The sequence below is a fragment of the Montipora capricornis genome, chromosome 10 (assembly GCF_036669925.1).
Source record: "Montipora capricornis isolate CH-2021 chromosome 10, ASM3666992v2, whole genome shotgun sequence".
NCBI classification, from domain to species: Eukaryota; Metazoa; Cnidaria; class Anthozoa; order Scleractinia; family Acroporidae; genus Montipora; species Montipora capricornis.
The window spans coordinates 19,542,189-19,557,141 of record NC_090892.1 but is presented as its reverse complement, the minus strand read 5'-3'; the positions used below and the strand labels follow the sequence as shown (position 1 = coordinate 19,557,141).

At 42.1% G+C, this 14,953-nt stretch overlaps 1 protein-coding gene across 1 annotated transcript in view; it reads right to left on the bottom strand.

The window, feature by feature from the left end:
* LOC138018374 (MAM and LDL-receptor class A domain-containing protein 2-like) overlaps window positions 1-14,953 on the bottom strand; it is a 252,304-nt gene that overhangs the window by 208,006 nt on the left and 29,345 nt on the right. The window contains exons 15-20 of the mRNA XM_068864996.1: window positions 14,326-14,594; window positions 13,508-13,601; window positions 11,517-11,657; window positions 11,002-11,349; window positions 9,201-10,343; window positions 7,615-8,127 (exon numbers count right to left, since the gene is read on the bottom strand). Coding sequence (XP_068721097.1) covers window positions 7,615-8,127; window positions 9,201-10,343; window positions 11,002-11,349; window positions 11,517-11,657; window positions 13,508-13,601; window positions 14,326-14,594 — 2,508 coding nt within the window. The remainder of the gene's footprint in view (window positions 1-7,614; window positions 8,128-9,200; window positions 10,344-11,001; window positions 11,350-11,516; window positions 11,658-13,507; window positions 13,602-14,325; window positions 14,595-14,953) is intronic.

Below are 14,953 nucleotides of genomic sequence, written 5' to 3'. Positions count from 1 at the left end.
TTTGGCCGCCATGTTGGAGGGCAAGAGTATGCCCTCCAACATGGTGGCGGCAAGACAAATCATGGCGACTACTTTTGATTGAAAATCAAATGTACCATAAAATATAATCCCTTAAATGCGTTTCTCTCTCAATTTGTAGCGTGGTTAAGATACTTTTTTATGTATGTTACTGTCAATTTTTGGCAACAGCAAGATTACAATCACTGTTTAAGGGAAGCATTGGGTCCCGTGACCCTCTTAGTGCAAATTGGGGCTATCTCTCCGAATTACGTCATCAGATCACCACAAAGAGAAGTTGAAGTCGCCCGAATTTTTCAGGTGTCTATACAGCGACAACTGCTCAAATTGTTCAGATAAGTGCGAGAATAACTTCTGTCTTTAGTTTACATCGCGAACTCCAAATATGCATTTATTTCCTAAAGGTTCGGGGTTGTTTCCCCTTTTTTGCCCCCCCCCCCCCCCCCCTTTTTTTTCTTTCTGCAGACGCTCTTCAGACCCACTGGCCAATAAAGAAGGAGAGTTAATCTTTCGCTCAAAAACGGGGAACGCTTGAGCATAGTTAATCGAGGGACTGGTTCTGAAACCTTGGAACTTTTAAAAGCGAGAACAAGTTTTTGCAATCGATGTTGAATTGACCGTGACCCTGCACAGCCTTGTTTTCGCTTCGCAAGGGTTCGCAAATTAGGTGCGCATAATTTAATCGAAGGATTTGATTGGTTATCTTCTCGAAAAAAAAGGTGTGTTTGCAGGGTCAAGGCCAACTAATACAAAAAAACAAAAACATGAAACAAAGGAAATTGTCCAGTTTTATAAATCAGCTCCATGCTTAACTATGGCTTGAACAAAATAAGAGAAGGCACACTACACAATAAAATGAACTCCCTACCGCAATTTTGGCATCATGTCCATTGATTGTTATAAAATTGAAGAATTTGAAGTAGTAGGGACAGCTCGATTCGCATCGAGCCTACTCTACCATTGAAGCCGGAACTAATAAAGTGCAAAGCTGAAATTTGGTTTTATGCAAGGGGAGAACAAACAAACTCAAACCACATGCACATGGATGGCGAATTTGGGATCAAGCAAGAGCACTTCAGTGCGAGGCGAATGCTCTCACTATTATGCAGACACATCAATGAAATCTTTGATTGAATCAATCAAATTAAGCCTATTCCAAAAAGAAGCTAAAAGAGAAACTCAGTTCATCTAAGAGGACAGGGAACTAGAACTCACTTGCACATAGCTTGCTTGTGGCACCGATATCTGAGCGACGTACCAAGAGTTGCCTTTGATCTTTCTAGTCTTGACCAAACTGGGATACTTGGCATTGTTTGAGAAGTCAATAGGTAGACATTCAGTTCACCAATGCTGCTTCCATACATGTGATACCAAAACTGGAAGCATTTTCCAGCTTGAGAGGAAATTGAAGGACTTTGAAACCACGCCTTAGAATTTGTTGGTACAACGGATGTTTCAATAAAAAGATAATGACCTGTGGACATGACAGAATAGTTGAGTGAAAAGACCTCAGAGAGAAAGCGAGTCTGGAAGCGACATCGTTTCGACGCAAACTTTACTACTAGTCTTAGTTCTCTCACTTGTTGGCCTTAGAACTTGTAACTTAAGGTTTTTATAACCAAAAGAAGTAAGTTTGTCTGAAATCAGGCATTTATTTGCTTGGCCACAGAGCAGCTATCTCTTAAACAGAATTCTGTCTAATCAATTAGCTTTCATTGCGGATTGAGAAAGTGCATTCACATTGTATGAACATATAGCATTGCACCAGTATCGCCTACAATACAATACCATACCATACAATACTGGTTTATTCATGATGCAAAAACAAATACCTCTATATATTGTTTTTCTCAGTTTGCGAGCGGTCGGAATTCTACGAATCCTCCGATCTGATTGGCTCTAAGAGCGGGTGGAATTTTTCCATCTTGCCCTTCTTGCCCGCCAACCCGGCGGAATCCTAGCCCTGGTTGCGTGAGCGTGTGTAATGACCTTAAATTTCTTTTTTGTGACACTGAATCCGTTTGTCGGAAACTGTACACGAGTATTTTGTTGATCCTTTTTAGCGACCTCTTTTTTTAAATAGACTTATAGCCCACTCACACCAACAAGACAAGTTTAATTAAACTGGGTTTAACAAAATAAAAATAAGTCACAGAAAAATGTAGGACTGGCTTTTCCACGAGATTCACGTTTGTTTCAACACATGCTTTGACCTGTGCTAAATTCGTAGTCGACAAAAGTCAGTAAACATGATTTAAAAAGGAAACACTTTGAAACCGTGTTTAACTAAACATGTTTAAAACATGTTTAAGGTTTGGTGTGAATGGGGCATTAGGCTGATTATGTAAACGCGATTTAGTGAGAGTCGGAATTAGGTTTCATTTCCCTTGGTTAATATGTAAAACCACGTAAGTTTAGTTTAGCCAATGAGAATTATCGGCGGTTTTGTGGTCTGGCATCCAAGAATAGTCTTTTGTCTAAGCTCTACTTAGTATAAGCCTTCTATAGTTTCATATTTAGGTTTTGAAGGAATTGTGATTGTGAGAGATCTTCCATCTCTCTGATGAATAAATCTTGTGATAATGTGAGAAGTGTGGGCTTCTTTCTCGTGTTTCCCACATTGCTGGCACCTCAGACGGGACAGTCTCCGAGTAAAGATGTCTCTGAAGAAACAACTTAGTGAATTAGAGGCAAAACTGAAGGCTCTTCATCTTAGGATAAAGAAGTGTGATGAAATCATTGCAAGTCGTGAAAAGCAAGCCATCGATCGGCAACGTGCGTCTATCATATCTTTGGCTGGTGAAATCGATCAATTGAGAGGATCTATCGTGGAGAGCAAGTTTTCTCAGGGTGAGTCTGAAGAAACAGTGGAGGTTTGGTCTGATGGGATTGAAAAGGAATTAAATATGACCGATGCAATCGTGGAAAAGCTCTCTAAATGCCTTGATGCAATTGTAAAGGAAAAGCATGACTTTGAACGTGAAGAACCGCATGGGAAAGACCTGGCTTATGAAAAACAGCTACTCGACCAGAAGCTTGAAGCAGCCCTCAAGCAAAAGGAACTGGAAGAGAAAAGGTCAGTTGTAAAGCTTCCCAAACTCTCTATGACCCCTTTTAATGGGACCGTAATCGACTGAGTGCGTTTTGAAAACCAATTTGTAGCAATGGTAGATTCTCAGAACGTTCCTCCCGTCACAAAGTTCTCATACCTTAAGGAGCTATTGGTTTCAAGAGTACGAAGCGCTATAGATGGTTTACCATTCAATGAAGAAGGCTATCAGCGAGCTCTGAAATATATTCGCGAAAAATTTGGGCAGCCAGAAGAAATAGCGGGAGCATATGTCATTAATCTAATCGAATTGCCAGCTATAACAGAGAGAAACATTGCCAAGGTCCATCAGTTTTATGAAAACTTTTGTTCACAATTGAAAGTTTGGAAACGTTAGGAAAACTCGAAGCTGTCCAAGGCGTAACTTATTATGTTATTGTGAAAAAGTTAATGTTTCTTCGAAGCGAGTTGGGTGACGCACGTGGGCGGTGATTGGCGTTCGTGGTCCTTTAAGGAATTACTAGAGGCCCTTGCACAAGTGGGCGCAAGTGGGCGCAATCGTAAAAGGGTCTGAGAAAGGCAACCCGACAAAGGGCAACCCCTTACCCAAACGTCCTAATATCTCAAGCGAACGTGCCTTTCACTCTCAGGATTGTCACATCAGCAATTGCGTCTATTGTGATAGTAGTAATCATGATGTGATAAGATTTCCACGCCAGCCGAACGGAAGACATTTCTAGTAAACAAAAAACTTTCTTTTAATTGTGCTGCTGGTCAACATAGTGCCATGAAATGTCCCAGCAAATTATCATGCCGTATTTGTCATAAAAAAACACCGTACATCGATTTGCGAGGGAGGAATTTCCGGTTCAAGTCTGACATGTACAACCAACGTAGTCGGATCATCAGTAATACATCCTGGGTTAGTGGTTAAAGTTAATGGTCACAAATTTCACGCACTCCTTGATAGCGGAGCTAGTCATTCTTATGTATCTTCCACGCTGATACATCTCATTCGCGCACGTGCAGTGAAGAGTGGAACGCGTCGTGTCGCCACGTTGCTGGGTGTGACAACCACAAAGCTATCAGAATACGATTTGTGTCTACAAGCAGTGAAAGGGGACTTCTCGTTGTACACGCGCGTCACGCGAATAGACAAAAGGGGGTTACTGATGCTGGATAATCCCCGATACGCTGAGCGGATTGCCCACCACTCTCATCTATATGGAATCGAGCTTGACGATCAGTCACAAGATGAACGCTTACCTGTTCATATGATCCTCGACTCAAATGAGTACGCCCAAATTCGCACACGTACACAACCACGCGAGGGACATCGTGGAGAACCTGTAGCAGAGTTCACCCGTTTTGGATGGGCACTCATGGCTCCAGGAATAGACACTGATGTCGGCGCAGGTTTTTGGCGATCGATGCGGTGGGCGACTATGAAAGATTATGTGCTCTGGACGTGCTCGGTAGAGCCAGCTCCCTTGAATTCTTCTGGTAGACAATTCTGCATGCCCCATCGAGTCGTGATTAGGGAGAACGCGGAGACCACAAAGCTGCGTATTGTGTACGACTGCTCAGCGAGAGGACAGAAAGGAGCACCTTCATTAAACGACTGTCTTGAGCCAGGCCCTCCCTTGCAAAACAACGTCTATGACGTGCTAGTACGTGGAAGATTTCACTCCATAGCTTTTGCAGCTGACATGAGAAAAGCATTCCTTCAAGTTCGCATACGCGAAAGTGATCGTGACGCTCTTCGGTTTCACTGGTACGTGATCTTAATTCCTATGAGGTGATCACTCTGAGGTTTACAAGAGCTCTTTTTGGTCTAGCCCTTCTCCGTTTCTTCTAGGGCAGAGTGATTGGACAACACCTGGAGTCGTGGAGCAAGCGATTGCCCCAGAGCGTGGCTGAGATTTTGCGCAGTTTGTACGTTGACGACCCGCTCTCTGGTGGACCGACTGTTACCCGCGCAAATAAACTCAAAGCTGATGCGGTAACCATCTTTTCCGACGGTGGGTTCCAACTACACAGGTGGCACTCAAACTCACCAGAGTTAGAGGAAAGCTGTCAAGAGAATGTGGACCTCAGCCAAGCAGAATTTGGGAACCGAATCTTCTAATTGTGGAACAAAACTGCTCCTTCTAGAATGGGATAAGACAGCAGACACTATTGCCATAGCATTTCCTGAGCTAGACACAAAGCCAACTAAAAGAGTGATCCTAGGGAAGCTCGCACGTATCTATGACCCACTTGGACTGGTTTCTCCCATAACCCTACAAGGAAAGGTTATCTATTGAGATGCATGTGAGCAGAAGGTTGCTTGGGACGCCCAATTGTCAGATGAGCTTGCTGCGAAGTGGAAGCGCTGGGAGAATTCTCTGCCTGGAAAGGTAGTAACTAAAAGAACGTTGGCTCCGTATCAAGAACCCACCAGCGAAGTAGAGCTCCACGCCTTCGGACACGCTTGTGGGCACGGTGTTGCGGCGGCGGTCTATGCTGTTGTTCACCAAGATTCTGGTATTACACAAGGCTTAGTAGAAGCAAAGGCACGTTTTGCGAAGCAGCGCATGACCATACCACGCCTGGAGCTGGTGGCTGGACACATGGCCGCAAATTCCGTGGAAAACGTTCGTCGTGCTCTAGATGGCTTTCCTGTGACTTTTGCCTGCTGCTGGTTGGACAGTACGGTAGCACTACATTGGATTCGGTGAAGTGGTGAATATCGACAGTTCCTGGCTAACCGCGTCAAGAAGATTAAAGAGCACCAAATTAAGGAGTGGCGACACGTGCCTAGCGATGAGAACCCTGCCGATCTTGGAAGCCGAGGGGGTTTCGTGGTCAATGCAAAGCTCCGGTGGAACGGTCCTGAGTGGCTGCAAGATCGAAATAAGTGGCCCCAAAACCCCGTAACGACTCCTAGTCCCGAGTCTGCTGCCGAGTCTAAAGTCGTTCGAGAAGTATTGGCCGCAGTCACTGTAGAGGAGAAGCCAGATGGATTCGACCAATTGTTTGTCGTTTACATACAGAAGTAAGTGTTTCAAAACAGACTTTTATTAGTCAAGAGGCGTGGAAATAGAATTCAAACAAAAATGTTTCTGTTTGAATCGTTCAGTTTTAAGTCGCTTACTGCATTCGCTATCAAACTCGGTGCGAGTCTAATATTAAAAAAGTGATTTCAGAGAGGAAGAGAGAGAGGGAGGAAAACAATAAATAAGTTATTTAACAGCTAAGGGTCGGGCCGTACAGTGAAAAACTGTGACCTCGGTCACAGTTTTTCGCTATACGGACCTCCCAGCTGGCAAATAACATATACATATTAATAAATACATGATGAAAAGGAAAACACGAGGTGGACCCAACAACGTTTCCTAACAAATATGATAAATTGAAACAGAATAATAAAACTGTATTAATATTTAACCATCGCTAAATACCACGTACAAGGCTAATAAGGTAACACTGTCGTTACCGAGGCAGATTTTTGTCTTGTAAAGAGACAATATAGTTGAACTGGGGAAACAAGCACTTTCATAGTTTAACATCATCGCAGTTATGAACATCACTTAAAGTGCTACTTTGATAAAAAATAACTTCCTCTTTTCTTCCGACTTTGAAAGTGTGTTTGCCTAACACCTCACTGGCAAAATTTTGAACTTCAATTTTTATCCAAAGGTGGTTTATTTGGAGTTACGTTTTGGATTTTACGGTCCGTCATTACTAATGTACGTTCAAAACCGATCGATTATGGCAACATTTATTCACTGGCTTAAAATCGCAGCGTGTAAATGCAGCTTATTAGACATGCAAAGTACGAGTTTTAAAGTCTTAAAGCGTGAAACTCCCTTGCAGCATATTAATTCAGCCGAGTACATACACACGCATTGTAGTCTTAAACTAGTGGGCCTTTGACGTCATTTTCTCCTGGATCCAGCTCTCTCAAGATCTTAAAGTTAGTAATGGCGGATCATTAAATAGGAACATAACCAGTTAAAATAAACAGGTGCCTTTTTTAAAATCAAGGCTTAAACTTTAAGTCACTTAATGTTTAGTCACATAGTTTTGAAATCCAATGCAAAAGGAGAATTGATTTTTTGGTCATAGCCGCACTTAAAGCAGTAACGAATGGGTGGCCTGGAACTGAACGGGATTTGAACCTAGGTTCTCGGTATTCTACCAACTGAGCTTTCAAAATACGAAGATGCTATAATTTAAGTATCAAAGATATATTTGAACTTCGAAAAGATGTACGTTCAGTTTTTGAAATCTGCAGTGGTCTTGGGGAACTCAACACTCAAAACTCAAAACGTAGCTAGTCCAATAAAATGTGGCGTTGGTTTGCGACAGTGTTTTTCTTTTCTTTTCGCTTTGCTTTTGTTTTTATTATTGTTGTTAATTTGCTTTTGTTATTGTTGTTACTTTTGTCGTTGTTGTAGTTGTTTTCCAACAGTGTTTTTGTTATCTCATTTGGCTTTGGTGAAACTCTGGAACTTTGTTTTGATGCGCATCTTTCAAAGACTGTAATTTATTATAGAAAATACCTCTTTGGTCTCCAAGCGTGTGATCATTAGATGGACCAGTGTTTGTTGAAGAAGTAGCACCCTGTCCAATTCTCCAATCAAAGTTATCACCCACGCGATGAGTCCAACCACACTTCTTCAACTGAGCAACAGGACTTTCAAAATCGCAGTTCACTGTGGCCCGACACGCTGTATTCTGAAGTTCAACATCATCCAGGGCTATATCTCCTTGGTAGCCCGTGCCTCTGACGCCCTCAAAAACGATCTGGTAGGCATTGTTGTTGGAAACTTGCACTCGCCCATTCCACCATTTGTTACCTCGTGTGCCAGATCTCGACCACACAGGACCATTAAACTGGTTTCCAACTTTAGTGTAAACGTTAAGGCTTGAAATTTGTGGTCCATACATATGATACCAAAATGACAGACACTTTGGCTGCGATGGATTAGATGTGATGGCAGGTGAGTGAAGCCTTGCAGTGTCATTGGGCTTTCTGGGCCATGATGCTTCAATGTATATATACCATCCCCGAGCTAAAAGGAAAAAAACGTCTCAACTACAATGAAATTTAACTATAGCCCTCGGAATCATCACCCTTAAGAGTATGTTTCAGTGGGAGTCACTTGAAAGGGGTGTCTGGAACGCCAAACTGGACTGCGGTGAAATGACCAACTAGGGTCCTCGTCGTTAACTTAATTACGAGTTAAATTACACAATTCTCTATACTACCTCTTGATAGACAAGTCAATAAGCTGATTCTAGAACAAGGGAACAAGTAATTTTTGTAATACGTATTTGTGTTTAACCTGAGTGTTAAGTTCAATAGACTGGTATCAGTTGGAGCTGGGAAGTACGGTTTTTAAATGGCACAATTTCCATATGGAATACGCTCACAAGCACTTTACTATAGAGAATGAGGGAACCTGCCAGACTTATAGATGCGATGTGTCTTCTATTGCACGGCAAGGTCTATCCAAAGCATCAATACTGGTAATTGCGTCAAACTGTTGCACAACGCAAGTCAAAGAATATTGTTTTTAAAGGAGCTAGGAAGCAACCCAACAACTACTTGATTCTACAATTGCGGTCATTTTGGCAGAAGATGAAAGAATAGGCCATTTCCGAGTTCATGTCTGCCTTCCCTTCAAAGCGAGTCTAATTGCGAAGTTTTTCTTATGAAAATTTGTTTTATTAATATGTTAAGTAGAACTAATTACCATCACAAAAACTTCGCAGTTCGACTCGCTTTGAAGAGGACGCAGGCATGAACTCGGAAATGGCCTATATTCAGTTACCAATGAAACCAGTTTTTTTTCTTGGTGTTAGCAGGAATGCCTCAATTTTCCCTAAATGTTCATGTACATAAAGACTATTTTGAGGGTCAAAACACATGCGAGTCGGGATAAAAACAAACAAGTTCTATATGAACTGGCTTACTGGTGGTTTCGATTTTTAACTTATCATTCCACCAAGCTAATTTAAAGTAATATGTCATTTACTTTCCAAATAAAGTCAATTTGTGTCAACGAAACTTGGCTTACCCACAAGAAAGTTAAGCGACAGTTGCGACAAACGCGGCGTGAACAATATTTTACGTGTAACTTACTTGGTTGCCACCTGAATATCTGGTTTCTCTGGTCACATGAGGCTACCAAGATAAGTTTTCTGTTATTCGTAGCAGATCCAAGATTCGGAGCAACACACTTGCTTGTCGCAACGTGCTGAATAGATTTTGCAGATGTAAACCTCCATTTTTCAGTGCATGTGTCAAGCAAAACAACATCATCTGCATTTAGTCCAGGTCCGCCTCTGCGGCTCCAACACATGCTATACTTGGTATAGTTCATATAGCCATCTGAAGTTAGCTGGAATTCCAATCGTGCTTCGCCACAGCCATCATAAAACACAACAGAATGCCCAGGAGTAGGCTTGGTATGGCCCCCGAGAAAAACATGTACACATTTTCCACTGAGAAGATGTTGAAGGGAACCAGGTCCATTTGGACCAACCACCACACCTTGCTGTTTAGTGTGATCCATAACTGGTCCGGTCCCACCAGAACCCGTTCCTCCTTGGTGTCGTGTCCAGTTAAAGACATCCGTTATAACCTCCTGTGTGTAATTACATAGGTCACTTTCGAAGTCACAGTTATAGATGGAGGGTGGGACAGTTGGTGGAAGAGTGAATCGTGTTGTTGGTGCTGGAGTAGTGGATGTTGCCTTGTTTGGATTGGCTTTAGCTGGAAGTATTGTACAATCTCTATTTGTAAATAGAACGTCATCAATTGCTATGTCACCACGAAAACCATTGCCACGCACTCCCTCAAAGACAATCCAGTAATTTCTGCTGGGACTCTTCCGAAGAGAGACCCTTCCATTCAACCAGTTGCTTCCCTGTTGACCACTCAAACTCCAGAGGAGAGTTTCAGACCGACTTCCTGGTCCGGTTTTCTGTATAACGTTGAGAGTGCCTATGTCGGCACCCAACATGTGGTACCAAAACTTCAAACACCTCCCACGAAAAGGAACGGGTGAAAACTGCTGACTAACAAGTCGTGCAGTCTCGTTTAACCGTCTCGGTGAGGAAGCTTCGATGTACATGTATGTTCCATTTGCTGAATTCGTTGTGTGATCCGTACTGGGACCTGTTGAAGAAGATAGTGTATTTCCTTTGCCCTCCAGCCAGTCAAAGTCATCTTCCTTGCGAGTGTTCCTCCACGTGCACGTTCCCCTCTCGAAGTCACAATTGCCTAGAGTGCAAACGAAACGGATCTAGTTCACTCAACCCACTCATACATAACATCAGTTTAATGAGAGAAACACAAGGCGGTCAAACCCAACCACAGTTGACCTTGAGCTCCTTTTTTTTCATTCGAGATATAAACAAAACTTCCAAATCTTACAGGTAAGACTCTTAACTCTTTGCTGTCTGCCCTTTAGAAAGCTGAGATACCAGTCCAGTATATAAGGAGTGAGCGGAAGCTATTTTAGTTTCTGTGACAAAAGGTCGTGTTTCACACAGTCAAAAGCCTTATTAAAGTACATTGCAAATAAACGTAATGCCCCTGCACTCTTGGGTATCAAGATACTTATTAACTTTATGCTGGATTAAGAGGAGTGCATTCGTACAACTAACCCCTTCTCTATACGCAAACTGACTTGCGCTTAGGTGTTCTTCCATTACATCTCTAGCATGAACCCTTAACACAGATTCATTGCTTCCACAGATCCATTGTTGCAGAGATGTTAGGGAATTGCCTTCCAAGGTTGACAACATAAAGACAATTACGACTTAAACTTTAGATTATCTGTTGATTCTTTATCGTGCAAGAAGGACTTTGAGCTACATATCCAGTTCCGGCATTGTAAAGGACAAATTAAAAACACGATTGATTTTGTGTCACCCACCTGGTCTGGCACATGTGCCCTTGAAGACAGAAACATCATCTATGGCAATATCTCCTTTATCTCCATTGCCAACAGTCCCTTGAAATGCAATACGGAAAGCTCTCAGCGGGCTCCACACAGACACCTGCGCAATAAGCCACTCATCTCCTTGATTTCCAGACAATATCCAAATTCGAGGACCCCCAGTTGATGTAACCAGTTTGTACACAGCCAAAGAACCTACTGTCGAGCCATTCATGTGATACCAGAACTGGAGACACATGGCATTGATCTTAGGCATCTGTGGGGAAAGTAACCTGGCCCTGTCTCCTCTCGTTCTTGAACTGCTCTCGATGTACATGTAAAATCCTTTAAAAACGGTGATTAAAGTGTTAGATTTAAAAGAAAGACGTTCAAATCACAGACATGGGAGGCACGTAATTTTGCTGAGGTGAAATGTTTGCTTCCAATGCACATTTCAAATTTGACCTTTTGCCACGGAGTGTAAAGCATGACAAGCGACTACAAAGGCTTACCTGCAGGTGACCCCAATGTATGATCTGCGGCTGGGCCAGTGTTTGGAGTGATGGATGCCCCACTGGCACGATCCCAGTTAAAATTATCGTGTGTATCTTGTGTGTACCCACACATGTGACTTTCTTCAAAAGTGCAAGTTGCTAAAACGGAGATTATAAAGGCCATGATTAAACAGTCAGTCATGCATGATCAGTCTGCGAATGCATGGACGTAGGTAACAAATTTGCCTTGATTTAAACGAAAAAACCAACTCTACTTTTCTCTACAAACTGGTTTTTTACAAAAAAATCATACATGCTCAAATTAACAGAATGTGCACTTTTCGTGTGTAAGCTGCGCTGCTTCAGGTTGTACGTCCCTCCCAGGCAGACCAATACCGTACCCTACTCAAAATAATGTCACTCTACGGGCCAGTTCTCTATTGAGATCAAAGAACCGCACCAGGAAAAAAAACAACACTCAACCCAAAGATCAAGTCAAGCAAATTAATTTTAAACACAGGAAGGTGTATTTGTCCATTGCCATTACAACGTTCCTTAATTCCCGTCAATATTATTGCAAATCCTTCACTATTTCACACTAAAGGTGGCACATGCATCTACTGAAACACGTCTGTTAAATTGAAGGAAATAATGATTTTTCTAAGGCAAGAATGAGGTGAAATCAAATAAGTCGCTTTGACTTTTTTTTCACCCTTGTACCGTCCGTAAACACGATGATAATAGAGAGCTTAAGCACGCGCGTTTTTGAGACGCGGACGGCAACCGGAAGTGACCTGTTTTCCCTCTTAACTTGTCTTCACACAACCACATTTCATTGTCAAGTTTGTTTTCTCCATTAGAGATGATTAGTGTAAAAATCTGGGAGACACAACTGTCCTGGAATGCGAATTGGTCTCTTCCGGTTGCCGTCCGCGTCTCAAAAACGCGCCTGCTTAAGCTCCCTATTTCTCTCTTTTTAAAGGGGCTATGTCACGCCAAATGATGTACCCACCCAAGATGCCCAAAAAGTAGAATGAAACATTGCAATTAATAACCACTTAGAGCGGTTTTCAAATGAGTGTCGTAAAACCAAAACCAAAGTAATTACTTTGGCCAATCAAAAAGGACGGAGACAATCCAGTAAACCAATCAAAACCCGAAGTAACTACACGTAGCCGACACAAAGCGCGGGAAAATGTGCACGCGCGAGCCATGATTGGTTTTGGTTTCACTTCTGATTAGTTGAAAAATTAGCGCAAGAACTTTGAACCAATCACTGAGTGAAGTAATTATAAATCAAAGCAATTCTCTAATTACTTTCGACACTCAATTGAAAACCACTCTAAGACTGTTGAACAACATAAAAGAAAGGAATGAAAGAGGAGCATGGATGGACAAAATTGGACGAGAGAAATGGATTGAATTTGGGTAATCTTGAAAACAAATCGGCCCGACATTTTTCAAATTTATGGGAAATCGCCTGGATATACGTCTTTCTTCCTCAGAATCACCTTGTTTTTGATTCTACGATAATTTACTCGGCAGAAAAGGAATTCCACTTTACCCTTTTCGAGTTTTACACTCGTGACCAGGTGATCTGGTGACGTAATTCGGAGGACTAGGGAGGAAGATTTTAACGCCGTATCCCACAACCGAGCGCGGCCTACTTTCGAATTTAACATGGCAGGGGCGAGGTTAGATTTTGTCGGGTCTACTTGAATGTTCATTCAGTAACAGTAAATGTTGTAGACACGTAATGATCTGTTGAGTTTTGGCGATGGCAATACTGCAGGGAGTTTGGAAACAACGCCAAAGGCCGCGCGCGCGGTTGTGGGATACGGCGTTAAAATGTTTCTTCCCAGTGCTCCAAATTACGTCACCAGATTTAAAACTCTAAAATAACGTGACATGTCCCCTTTAAAGACACCAGCAATCCGAGCTGTAACTTGCTTGTACGCTCTTGCTTTGCGTTGCGTTTGGTTACCACGTTCATTCACTGCACTACTTACTTGATGACACTTGACAGGGTCCTGATGACATTGAAATGTCATCCAATGCAATGTCTCCTTGATAACTGTGCCCCACAGATCCAACCATAACAATCTATACATGTAGTTGAAACTTATGTTAAGCAATTGTCATTATCACTTTAAAGTGCCACTGTGACCAATTCTTATTTTATTTTGCATTTTAAAACTATGTTAACTAAACACTAAGCGACCAAAGTTTTAAGCCTTGATTTAAAAGAGACACCTGTTATTTTAACTGGAATTGTCCTATTGAACAGTCCACCATTACTAACTTTAAGATCTTGCGAGAGCTGGATCAAGGATAAAATGAAATCAAAGACTTACTAGTTTAAGAATGCAATGCGTGTGTAGGCCGCAGAACTAATAAGCAGCACGGGAATTTTGGGCTCTCAGACTTTAAACTCTCGTTTTGCAGATATAACAAGTTACATTCACACGCTGAAATTTTAAGCTAGTGAGCCCTAGTTATGGCCTGATGCAGAAGAGGGGGAAAGATGGAAAAAGAGTGTAGCAGTATTTTTTGTACAATTTCATAGCAGTTGTGCCGAATAGGCTGGAAGTGGTCTTTTATAATTTGTTTTTCTCGCTCGCGAGTTGGACAAAACGTATATCCTCAACCAACAGGCACTACCCTGGTTGTCTGACAGACACTTGATAAAAGAAATCAAAACAAAACGGATAAAGTATAAAGTTGCATGAAATTAAATGCGTTTTCAACGATAAATGGACGTCAAGGACTTTTCAAGAACTCCAAAGAGGAATTACCCCGTGTAACAGTTATTTGCTTGTACACGCACCTGGAAGTGAGTCCTGCTGGTGATAGTCACCAACGCATGCAGCCATTTGTCCCCACGTGTTCCTGTCTTGGACCACAACTGTGTATCATGAGCGCCAGTCCTAACATACACACTAAGAGTATTGATGTGAGCGCCATACATGTGATACCAAAACGACAGGCATTTCCCATTACTACCGGTGGTAGCAGGAACTTGGGCACTTATTAACCTGGCCGTGTCATTTAGCCTTCTAGGCGACGATGACTCAATGTATATATACCAACCTCTACCTGTGAATGAATAAAAACACCAGTATGCAAAATTACCATCTATCGGCTTTCAATTGGAGTGCGTATTATACACGGGCGCGTATTAAACACGGGTAAATACGGTACTTAAACATGACGCCCGTTTGCTTGATGCTTCCTATTAATGCTCAGTTTTTCTCTATGGAGACTTCTCAGTTTGTTTCTAATAATAATTTTATTTAAGCACTTTAAGCCCTAGGCAAACAGATTTACAACTGCGTCATCACAAGTTTCAAACTTGTGCTGGCGGGTGAAATAACAGAAAGTCAGTTTGGCTGTCAATGCACGTTGGAATGCAAGTTGTATTCCCAAACCTGCAATTCAGGACTTTCGCCTCTGTT